The sequence below is a fragment of the Lycorma delicatula genome, chromosome 1 (genome assembly GCF_047948215.1).
Source record: "Lycorma delicatula isolate Av1 chromosome 1, ASM4794821v1, whole genome shotgun sequence".
Taxonomy (NCBI): Eukaryota; Metazoa; Arthropoda; class Insecta; order Hemiptera; family Fulgoridae; genus Lycorma; species Lycorma delicatula.
The window spans coordinates 29642574-29656029 of NC_134455.1; the positions used below are offsets into that span (position 1 = coordinate 29642574).

General features: G+C 27.1%; 1 protein-coding gene across 1 annotated transcript in view; it reads right to left on the minus strand.

The window, feature by feature from the left end:
• The window catches only part of asp (microtubule assembly factor abnormal spindle), a 101812-nt gene that overhangs the window by 37228 nt on the left and 51128 nt on the right, over positions 1-13456 (minus strand). Inside the window, exon 9 of the mRNA XM_075382224.1 lies at positions 10952-11169. Coding sequence (XP_075238339.1) covers positions 10952-11169 — 218 coding nt within the window. The remainder of the gene's footprint in view (positions 1-10951; positions 11170-13456) is intronic.

Sequence of the window (13456 nt, forward strand, 5' to 3'; positions counted from 1 at the left end):
AGAATGGAGTCCATCCGGACTAAGAGTATGACATGACTACCTTGGATCAGATTTGATTATTTATTAAAATTAAATATTATAATTTTTTTTAAATTAAATAACATTATTTTATATTAATAACTCTTATTTAATAAACCTGAAAAAAATAATTATATAACTATATGTTTGTTTAAAAATATAATTATTAAAAAAAAGAAAAGAAAAAACCTGATGGTCTAAATTTTATTTTAAAATTTTATTATTATTTAATTATTCAGTTTCTAAAAACAAATTTAGATATAAATCTATATAAATCTTATTTAATCACTTGCTTATTTTAATTTAATTAAGTTTAAATAGTTCTTTTCTGAATAGTTATTTAATTCGCAGTTGGGGTTTTTTTCTTACATTTGAACCTTTTTATTTTTTCTTATTGTAAATAAACATTTGAAGTTAGGGGTAGCTTCTTTTGTTCACTTCGGGAGAAAGTCCTTTTCTGAGTAGTTATTTAATTCGTGGTTGGGGTATTTTCTGTATTTAGGTCCGTTTATAAAATGGGTTTATTTAAAATTTGATCTTTATTTTTTGATTTGGCTTTAAGTTTATAATGCACGTGAATTTTTGTTAGGTATTTTATTCTTAAGGATTTTAAACTTATTTTCTGTATTAAAATTTTCTAAGTTAATTTTTAATTTAAGTTATATTTCTTAGAACGAAAAAATGTTGTGCCAGCATTTGCGGTTATACATCAGGTTCAAGTTAATTTTTTTTAGATTAGTTTTATTATGTTTTTTATATTTTGTATTTACGTGAAATTTATATAATAATTTTTTTTTTTTTTATATAAGTTTGTGTATAAACCCGGATTAGAAATACCCTGTTATTCTAAATTAAGGTTTATTTCTAAGGTAGTATATTTTATTGATTGAAATTTAATATATCTGGCGGTTTTTAAATCTTTTTAGAGGAACCTGTAATTTAAATGATCAATTTTTTGTACCTTTTTTCTTGTATATCGCTGCCGTTGAATGTAATGAAAATCTATTTTCTTTTTCTTCTTTTAGATTTATGTTAGATCAAGATGCCAGTTATTATGGGTTATATTAATTTTTGTTTTTTTTATTTTTTATTTTTATTAATTTTGAATTTAATAGTAATTTTTTTTAATTAATTTTTTGAATTTTGCTCTTAATTATGTACATATCGCCCGTCACTCTCATAAATTGAGATAAGTCGTAACAAAGTAGATGTACTAGAAAGTGTATCTAGAGATGGATTTTGGTTTTTATTTATTTACAATAAATATTTTTAGCTGTTCAATTCAGTTAGGTCTAAGTTTTTTTTGAGTCTTTATATTTTTTTATTTTATTTTTTTAATTTAATTAATTGTACGGTAAGGGATAATTAAGTTTTAATTTAGAATAATAATTTTTTTTTAGTACCTTTCGTATCAGGGTTAATTAATTTTTTAGATTTTTTCCCCCCGAATAATGAAGATTTACTTTGAACTGTATTTTATTGTTGAATAACTATTTATGAGTTTGGGGTTGTTTTGAAATGAAATTGTTTTTTTTTTTTTATCTGGTAGTTTGATTTAATCAAGAATTTCTTTTTGTTTATTTTTTCATTTTGAAATTTAAAATTAAGGTGTATAAGCTCTTTTTTATAATTTATTTTTTTTTTTATATTTTTGTTGGATTAATGTCTTTTATCATTTAAAGTTTGTTGTAGATTAATTTTTTTTCTTTTTATTAATTTATTTTTTTACTGGATTTAAATTAATTGTTTTATTTTTAATTATTATTAAATTAGTAAATTAAAAAATTTTAAATATGAATTAGGCAAAAAATAATTTTGCCTGTTTATCAAAAACATGTCCTTTAGTTGTTTATTGAAGGTTTGGCCTGCTCAATGATTTTAAATAGCCGCAGTATTTTGACTGTGCTAAGGTATCATAATAATTAGTATTTTAATTGAGGTCTGGAATGAATGGTTTGACAAAAATTATACTTTATTTTTTTAATTTAATTTTAATTTTATTTTTAAGTTAAAAAGCTTAATTGTTGACGAGGGACGATAAGACCCTACAGATCTTTATTTTTTTATAAATTTTTTTTTTAGTTTAGTTTTTCACTTTTTATAAATTTTGTTGGGGTGAGAGGTAAAATTTTAATCTTTTTTTTTTTTTTACATTTATTTATGTTTTTTTGATCTTTTATTTTGATTTTAAGATTTAGATACCTTAGGGAGAGTTCTTATTGATAGATTTGTTTGCAACCTCGATGTAGGATTAAAGATTTCTGTGGGGCAGGTTTCACAGTTTAAGGTCTGTTTGACTTTTAAAATGTTACATGATCTGAGTTTAAGCAGCGTGAGCCAGGTTGGTTTCTATCTTCTTTTTTATAATTCTAATTGGTACGAAAGAATTTTTGGTGATATAATAATTTGTTTACTAATTTGGCAGATTTAAGTGCCTTAACTTTAGAATTTAATTATGTAATTTTACAGTTAGTAAATGTTTATTTTCTGTTCTTTTTTTTATTTATTTTCATTCTTTTGGTTGTTGCTTTTTTTACTTTATTTGAGCGAAGGGTTTTAGGTTATATTCAGTTTTGTAAGGGTCCTAATAAGGTGGGGTTTATTTGGTTTATTACAGCCTTTTAGAGTTGCTTTAAAGTTGTTTAGAAGGGAATTTTATTTTCTTACCTTTAGTAATTATTTGATTTATTTTTTTGTTCCTATTTAAGTCTATCAGTTTCTTTATTATTTTGATTATTATTTCCTTCTGCTTTTAATTGTGTTAGATTTGTTTATGGTTTATTTATTTATTTTTTTTTTTTGTTGTTCTGGGTTAGGTGTTTATTTTATTATAATTACTGATTGATCTTCTATTTCAGTTTACTCTTTACTGGGTTGTATGCGAAGTATTTCTCAGAGTATTTCTTATGAGGTTTTTTTTAATTATTTTTTGTTTTATTTTGTATTGTGAGTCTTTTAATTTATTGATTTTTTTATTTTCAGTTGGATATTTGATTTTTTTTCTTTTCCTTTATTTATAATTTTTCTTTCTTGTATTTTAGCTGAGACTAATCGTTCTCCGTTCAATTTTTCTGAGGGTGAGTCAGAGTTGGTTTCTGGATTTAATGTTGAGTACAGATCTTTTAGTTTTTCTTTACTTTTTTTCTGAGTATAAAAGTATAATATTTATAAGATTTTTATCTTGTTTAATTTTTTTTAGGGTTTATTTTTATTATTTATTTTTTTGTTTGGGTCCGTGGATCTTTTCCTCTTTATCGTTATGATAAATTAATATATTTATGTTGAAGGAGTTATTTACCTGTTACTTTAAATTATATTTTATTTTTTTGGGGTTTTTATATTTTTCATTATTTTAAGGTACTCTTTAAAAGTTAATAGTATATTATACTTTTATATAATTTCAAGTTATATTGCTTAAAGCTTATAAATTTATGTTTTATCTCATAATTTAATCGTTAATGGGTTAATAATGAAGAATGAGAAGTAAATTGTTGTTAAGATTTGTCCTATTAAAATGTATGGTTCTTCAACTGGTCGTGCTCCGATTCATGTAAGTAGAATAAATGTATTTGTTAGTATTCAAAATATTATTTTATTCATTGGGTAAAATGATCTTGTTTGGAATTTTCTTTTTATTGAGAATGGTAATGATATAATAATTATGATTGATGTGATTGATGTAGTGCTACTACTCCTCCTAATTTTCTGGGGATGGAGCGAAGAATTGCATATGCAAATAGAAAATATCATTCTGGTTGAATCTGTGGTTCTTAATGGGTTGACAGGTGTAAAGTTTTCTGGGTCTATTGTAAGAAATGGATTTATGTTAATTATTATTATAAATATTTATTGTTATTGATATTCCTATAATGTCTTTAGTTGTGAAGTAAGGATGAAATGGAATTTTGTCAATGTTATTTTTTATTCCTAGCGGATTTTATGATCCTGATTCATGTAGGAAAATGAGGTGTATTATTACCATTACTGGTAGAATAAAGTTGAATGTGAAGAATCGATTTAAGGTGGGATGATTATCTGCTGCAAATCCCCCCCAGATTCATTGAACAATAATTTCTCTATGTAGGGGTGGCTGAAATTAAATTTGTAATTACTGTTACTCCTCAGAATGACATTTGTCCTCAGGGTAGTACATATCCTATGAATGCTGTAGCCATTAATGTTAATATAATTATTGATACTGATATTCATGTTTTTTTTTTATTTAAATGATCCGTAGTATATTTCTCGTCCTGTATGTATAAAAATTAAAATAAAGAATATTGATGCACTGTTTACGTGAATATTACGAATTATTCATCCGTAATTTACTTCTCGCATAATATGCACAATTCTTTTGAATGCTATGTTGATTCTGGGAGAATAATGTATTGCTAGAAATAGTCCTGAGATAATGTGAATTAATAGGCTTATTCCTAGTAGTGAACCAAAATTTCATCATAGTGAGATATTAGATGGTCTTGGTCGGTCAATTAAGAATGAATTTAATGGATTTGATTTTCGTGTTGGTTTAAACATAAGTTTTTTTAAAGGTCCTTCGAACGTTCTTGCAATGTTGGTCACAGAAATTATTGTGATGATTAAAATTATTATTATTGTAATTGTAATATTTATTTTATACATTCTAAAGAATTTGCTTGTTGATTTTTCTTCTACTAGCTCGGTGGTAATATCTTTTATCTCTTTTATTTTTAATATTGTTTCTATTGTTGGGTCAATTTTATAAATGAAGAATACTGTTACTATTAAAGTTATTCACAATATTATTAATTTTAAATTTGATTTAAATTTTCATTTGATGCAATTCTTGATATATATATATATATATATATATATATATATATATGAATATAATTATTAGACATCCTACTATTGTTAAAAATATAATATAGAGATATCATGAGGATGAGATTAGTGTTGACTGATTTCTACATATTAAGGTGGTTTTCTACATATGAAAGATTATTATTGATCCTAATGATATAGAGTGTTTTAATATAGGCGATAGAATAATATTTGAGATAATTATGTATTTTGTTAAAATTCAGTATTTTAATGTAAAATATTAGTTTTGGATATTAAAGATGATTTTTTCTTTACTGATACTTGTTTAGATACATTTTTTAAATTATGATTTACAAGATCATTGTTGTTTTTTTTTTAACTATCTTAAACATGTTTACTTATGAAAATTATTTATTTTTTTGGTTATTTTTTTTAGATTAATTATGTTTTTATTTATTCGTAAGCATTTTTTGTTGTGTCTTTTGGCTTTAGAATATTTGTTATTACATTCTTTTTTTTATTTTTATTTTAATGGGATATTTTATTTACGATTATTATTTTTCAGTTCTTTACTTGGTTTTATGAGTATGTGATGGTGTACTGTGTTTGTCGTTACTTGTTTTTTTTGATTCACAATTCTAAGAGATTATTTAGATAGTTTATCTTTATGTTAAAATTGATTTATTTTTCATCTTCTTTAATGCTTTTTTGTATATTAAATAATTGATTTATTTATTTAGTGAGTTTATTCTCTTTTTTTTCCATCTTTTGATTTTTTTTGTATTTTTTTATAGATGCATTTTATTGTTATTGATTTTTTTATTTTCATTTCTTTTTTGAGTGTAGATTAATTCCTTTATTTTTATTAATTTTTGGTTGGGGTTATCAGCCTGAACGTTTAAGAGCAGGATTTCTTTTAAATTTTTATACTCTTTTTGGTTCTTTCCCTTTTTTATTTAGAATTTTTTACTTGAATAGTTTTTATGGTAATTTTAATAATTTATTTTTTGATTTTCTTGTTAATAATTATTTAATATTTTATTTTATTTTTTAATTAGTTACTATTATTTGGGTTTCATTTATGGTTACCCAGGGCTCATGTAGAGGCTGGCATTATGTTAAAATTAGGGGGTTATGGTTTTATTCGTTGTAAGTTATATTTTATTTTTTAATGGATTATGGTTATTTTTTTATTAGTATTTCTTTATTTTTATATTAGAATATTTTGTATAGTTCAGAGAGATTTAAAGGTTCTTGTAACTTATTTTTTTGTTTGTCATATAAATTTGGTTATTTGTGGTTTATTTACAATGACTGGTATAGGATTAATTGGGTCTTTGTCTTTTACAATTGCTCATGGAATTGTTTCTTCTGGTCTTTTTTTTTAATTGGTATTATTTATGATCAATTGGGTAGACAGAGATTTTTTTAAATTATTTGCCTTCACTTAGTTTATTTTGGTTTTTATTTTGTGTTATGAATATGTCTTGCACTCCTAGGTTGAATTTATTTTCTGAAATTTGTTTGTTTATTTCTATTTTAAGATGAAGATTTTTTTCAATTTTTTTTCTTATTTTTTTCTGCTTGTTATAGAATCATGATTTTTTTCTTTAACGCAGCATGGTTTATACTCAAGTGATTTGGTCTTAATTAGTTCTTGTTGTGTTCATAAATTTTATTGTTTCTTCATTGTTTTCCAATTTTTTATATAATATTTGATTTATTTTTATTTTTTTGTTTGCTTATATATTTTAATTAATAATTTTGATTTGAGATATCAAAGATCTTTTTGAGGGTAGGCTGTTTTTTTATTATAATTTTTTTTTTGTATTTATTTATTTGAATATGATATTGTTTTTTTTTTCAGTAGTTATTTTTTTAAATTATTTTTTAATGAATTTCTTGTTTTTGTTATGTGTTTTGTTGTTTTTTTGTATTTTTAATTAGAGGCTATGTCCTATTTTATAATCTTGGGTACATAAGTGGTGATTTAAGTTTAGTTCAGTTTTTTATTTATAAAAAAAAAAATTAAATTTTTTAATTAAATATTATAATTCATATTATAATAAATATTAAAATTAAATATAAAAATCAAAATAGGTTATAACACGACCGCCTTGTATCAGATTTAAGCGCCAAATGAAGTACGAATGGAACTCTCTGGTGAGCGCTAGCACCCACTACCCACTAGATCGCAGCCACTGGATGGCTTGAAGTGGAACAGAACAAGTACTATAAGTATGCGGCTACATAATTTACAAATTATAAAATGCAGCCTCTTGTCTAGTCAGAGCAACAATTCTTCCTCACTGTGCAAGTTCATCTACTGAAAAAATGTTTTTCTCCATCACCACTTCTTTCCAATAAATACTGTACACAACAGTCATTGATACCATTACAAATAAATAAAATGAATTTTTCAATTTTAAAGTTAATAAATCTGCTTCCCAAAAAGATTTCAAAAATAATAATACAGTATAAAGACAGATTAGAATAACTACCCTCTACCAAACAAGGTATGAATAATGAATAAAGCAAATCCTGATCACTATTAAACTAATACTATAATAAATATTACTTAAAAGATTTAGATTCTTTAACTAATCATTCAAAATAATATGTTTATACAAGGGGTGTTCAACTTCTACAAGAGTAGTTCACTCAGTAGATTATACTAAATGCATATTTTTGTTAAAATGCATATATTGGTGGATGGGTACAATAATGTGGAAGGTGTTGGTATAACTGGAGCTGGAGTGGGGAAGACTGTTTATTGCCTGCCAATCTGTGTAGAGCATCAAATTTTGTACAACACTGAGTAATTGCTTTATTGTTTATTAAAATGCAGTTAATGTTGAAGAACATGTATTTGTGATGGAGACTTACTATAAAATCTCATATTATGTGTCAGTGAAAATTCACAGAGAAATTTGAAAATTGTTATTCAGAAGTTAGTTAAAAAAATGTTTGTGAAATAGGTTCGATGTTAGACCAGAAACATGTCTGACACAGGTCAGTTTTAACAACACAGGACATTAAAGTAGCAGTTACAAGATCTCCTCATAAATCCAAGAATAAGCTGGGAAAAGAACATTTCACTAGGTTCAGCCCACAATGCAATAAGAAGAACACTGAAATGCAATCTCCTTACTGCATCAAATGCAGTGAGGAGAATGATTATAATATAATACTATAATTACAATTAGTATTATAATATTAATTTAATAGTACTATCTGTATCAAACAGGTTTTCCATGAGCTAACTAATGCTCATTTTGCTGAAAGGGTTCGTCAGTGGTTCAAGAGCTTCATTAGAGGCAACATTGGATTTAAGATCAAGCATTTTTCACAGATGAAGCATAGTTTCAACTGTCAGAATTACCAGACCTGGGGTACTGAAAACCCTCACATTTTCTTTAAAGCTCTCTTACACCCACAAGAAGTAAGTGTGTGGTGTATGGTTTCAATGTGACAAATAAGTTTTTTTTTAAAAACTGTGGATGCTGCTGTCTACTAAGAAATTATCCAACAGCCTTATTGCAACAGGACAGTGCCATTTCCCATACAGCTCGCTCTACTATGAAGATGCTACAGGATTTTTTCAGTGACCACAAAGATCCCCTGATCTGTCTACTCCAGTCTTCTTTCTGTGGGGTTACTTAAAAGAAATTATTTATAGGTGCAATCCACACACCCTGCAGGAATTGAAGACAAACATTACCAATGCCGTCCAGGATATAGACAGGATACAGCTAACAAGAGTAGCCAGGAACATGGTCAAACACGTTGATAAGTGAATAGAAGTGGATGGACATAATTTTCAACACCTTCTGTAAATTATTATGCACATGTTTGCTAATAAACTATTATTTATAGACTAAATTAATTGATGAAGGTCTCGTTTAAGTTGAATACCTGTTTATTAAGCTATACAAAAACTGTAATTATAATGGCCAAATTGGATACTGCAGTATCCAATTTCAGCAAACGACACCAGCTATTATACATACCACAGTAATTTACACCTAATAATAATTTTAAAAAAGGAAAATGATGTTCATCATGTAATGGAAACTAGTAATGGAAATATTGAATATTTAACTGTATTTCTGCTGTTTGATTGAAGTCATATATTACTGCTATTTGATTTTCGTACATTTAGAAGCTTGCAATAAAATTTGATTTAAGGTCTGTCGTGAAAGTAAAGTGACTAAGTATAGAAAACACACTTTATTTGACAAAATCTTTCAATACACCTAGTATTCTTTAAAGTAAGAACCTTGAGCATCAACACAGTGAGGCCAGTGAGTTTCCCATTGTTTGTAGGCATCTTGAAAGTCCTTTTCTGGAATCTCACTGAGCACCTTCATTGCAGCCCTTTGGACGTCTTCCATGGTGTCGTATCAATATCCTTTCAAGATGCGTTTCATCCCCGGAAATAGGAAGAAGTCATAGGGAGAGAGGTCGGGGATGTGGGGTGGCTGGGGATTCATGGTTATGCCTTTTCCAGTCAAAAACTCCCTGACAGCGAGCAACATGGACTGGCCATTGTTGTAGTGTAGAACCCATGATGTCACAATCTTGACACACGCTCAGGACCTACTGTCTGTCTCTGGAATCCTAACTTTTTGCAATCATACAAACACTTAAACGCCAATCATTATTCAATAAAGCATGCACACAATCAACATTAGCATCTGTAATCGTCATCAATGGGTGCCCGTATCGTTGCTTGTCGTGGACGTCTTTTCGGCCGTCTGTAAAGGCTTTGTGTCATTTGAACACTTGCAATCTTGATCATGTCGAATGTCTCGATAGGGGACTTCCTCAGTTTAACACAAAACTTCACCTTGTATTGTTGTTCCAGAGTTGTCATAACGCAGCGACGAAACAGGAATACACTCTCAAGGTTGTCCACTTGCTTTGATGTTCAAAGCCAACTGAGCTCATAGCATTCTGAAGGTTCCCACCTACCCCTGCCACAGTTTCACGATCAAGCACACATGTGCTCAACGCCATGACTTGCTTCCTTACTTTCAGTACAGATTTCACAACCTTCTATCATCACTGAAGTTTTATTATTGAAAGTATTACTGTATTTTTTAAGTAAAATTCAATAATTAAACTGCTTATCTAGATCTACATGAAAACTTTATTTTCTATTTGACAACGTAAACTAAATAAGAAGGAACACAGCATCAAATATTTCAGTAAATAGTATTACACAAATTGTGTAAAATAATATAATACATAAAATCTAGAATGTAAAAATACTATTTATTTAAATGCATAACTTACTGAGAAAATACATTCGTGCATATCAAGAAAATTCTACAGATTTTTATCAGGGAGAAAATATATAAGTCAGAAGAGAAACAAATGATATTTAAATATGGAAAAGCAGTAATAAATCTGTACTATCATTAACAAAACTGTAAGGCGTAATGGACTTGTAACAAAAAACTAATCATGGAATTTTTTAAAACTATTAAGCCATGTCGTAGCATCAGTATAGAAATAATAAGGAGGAAGTTGAACAAATATATAGGTAGAGATTTGGTACGTATTTACCTCCAAGTGTAAAGACAGTCAGAGCTGCCTAGACAAAATTGGGAAGTTGGATGTCACAAGGAGTGTTCTACCTACACATATTTTCATTACATTGGATGAATTGCAGAAAGAAATATAAACAGAATGTGGCAGGAATATATAGTGATTGTTTAATAGTGATTTTATCTTCTGTAGTTTGTTTAAGAGATGATCTAAGATCTTCTATGCAAGAGGAAGAGGATATAAAAAACTGGGTATGGAATGTGCACTGAAATCATTGAAATGAGTAGATAAAAAACTGAGATGGAATTAGGGAGAAGTGTAAGGTGATAATGCAAGAGAAAGAAAGATAGGGTTCTATGCAGAAACAGAATAACCCAAATGGAAAATAATGAAGAGTGAGGCAAAGGAATGGATGAGAATGATAGAAGAATTGGGAGGAAATATATGTAGAGTATGGTGAACCCGAGATGGAATATAGATTATGGTAGAGTTGAATGCAGATGAAACTACTAAAAATTTCAAGATAACAAAAAAATGATAATAAATAATATAAAAGAAAATTTATTTTAACACCAACCTCAAAATTGGGCATCATAAGGAATGGTACTGTTGGATGAGAATACTTCTGCCTGAGGTACTGATCAGTAAGCAAATGCTTTCGGATAAAATTAGCCAAGCCAGCAGCATCAGAATTAGAATTCAGGCAAATACTCTGACCATAAATAGTTTCTAGAGCAACTCTCAACCACAGAGGGTGATAGCAAAGTAGCAGTTTCAACACTATTTCTTGAAGACCTGAAAATATATTCAAAATAAAAAATAGCATTCCAATCTCAGTAAATATTTCATTCAATAAGATACATGAAAAGAAAAATCTTAGAAGTGACTATTCTCTATTCCTGACACCTCCTTCTCCATTATTAGCTATTAAATTTATGATGTAGGCGTAAAAAATTTAAAAATTAGGAAAAGGTGAAATTAAGCAAATATTTTACCTTTCCTTGATCATTTTAAACCTATTTTGTCTTTTTTAAAAGAGCCTTCTGTATTCACTGTTATATTTGACTGACAAATACATTCATACAAAGGAGGTTTGGTATTCAAACGTTAAAAGGGCATAACAAAAATAAAAGCTGGTTTTACTTATAAACACCTACTTCCTGGATAAATTTAACTGTAGAACAAAACAAACCAAGTAACAACATTTGAAAACTGTCAAATACAAAATTTCACAGATTCACAACAAACTCAATAATTTATTAATCAATTGAGCAATGATTGTAATATATTTTTAATGATTTATAAATTTGTCATTCACTTAAATTTTCTGAGAAAATAAAATGCACATATATATATAAAATTAACAATAAAGCAATTTTTTTCAAATCTAACCAAAAAATTGGCAATTTTCCCACTGATGGATTAACTAGAAAAATGGTTCAAGGTAATAGGCTTTTGCTATTTTAACAGCATAACTATGATTCACTTAACAGAATTACTTAATTCAAAAAAGAACTAATTTTATTTTTACACATTCAGGACACCTGATGCACTTAGCATTAAATCACCTATTCATTACTGTACTACTTTTTGTTAGCAATCTAGTTAATTTATGCTATACAATTACTCAGAAAGGTTTTAACACTGGTACAAAGATGTAACCAATATAAATTTTGACCTCAGTTTAGCTCATAAGGCTTAAATAAATTTATTTGTATTTTATATATTTTATTTTATAAATTTCTTAATACGTCGACGGACGATTTTTTAAATGTCAAAGTTAAATTAATCGGCATGATTCATTACTTATCAAAAATGCTTTCTTAAAATAATAATTAAGATGTATGACATTATGCTTGAAATATGAACAAATGTTTCCTATACAAAGAGCATTACGTTTGTGTCAGTAAACATACTCACACAGACTGTATAATTCAGAGAAATAGTGATGGGGTTAGATCGATGAGACCATCGAAAAGCGTCAGTTATATATTTGATTTCGTCGTGATTAGTCAAACATAGCGAGTATGTTTAAAAAAAACTGTTCAGGAAATTTATAAACTATGATTATATGGAATACAGGTATGAGAATTTAATATCAAAGCCTCCCATAAAAACATTTCATGGATCAATTAGAAGATTGCTAATCCGTCGACTCTTTCAAAATAATGTTAAAAAAAATTATGATTAAAAACATGTTATAATGACAAATTATGTTAAAAATTATAATTAGAATTAATTTTGGATTGGCCAATTCCTTAGTATTATAAATATTAAGAAGATATTTTGTAAAATTCTGATGTGTACAAATAGTTACGTAAAAGTGGTTCTACAAATTCAAGTAGACTAGTTATGGGAGTCCTGAGTCAAATGTGTTTGTCATTTTTTTATTATTTATATAATGTGTATTTACTCATTGCTGTTAGTAATATTCTTTGACGTGTTGAGTATTGTCATTTTTTTAATGTAAAACTCGAGAACAACATAAGCACCATAGTCTTAGTACATTATTTTGCAAATCCCAACAATAGTAAGTTCATTTTATTTACTCATTAAAAATTAAAAAGTTTATTTTTGTGTATAATTTAAATTTGATGTTTTATAAGAAGCACACAAAAAATGGTCTCCAAATAGGGACCATGAAGCTTATAATATGTTGCCCGAACAGGAACCTGAAATTCATTAATCACATAAGAAAAACAAATTATATAAAAAAAAGTGTAAGAATTATGATTTTACAAAAAACTAGCAGTTATATCTAAAGAGAACAAAATAACTACAATAAATATATAAAATAGTATTTTACCCATTTTGGGCATTGCAATAATAACTCATGATTTGAACAATTTTATATATTTTTTTCTTATGTCTGCCAAAGAGAGGCAAATGAACTTAAAAATGAGAATGAAGACTTAAAGAACACAGGAAAATATTCACAGAACAACACAGTAGAGACCAAAATGAAAAGACAGATTGGATCTGGCTCTAATATTGCTCTTGTACTAATAAATTTTCCAAAAAGTAGCCATTCAGTTTGTATTCTACTTGTTAAAGGAGAATGATACATGGTGGATTGTTAAAA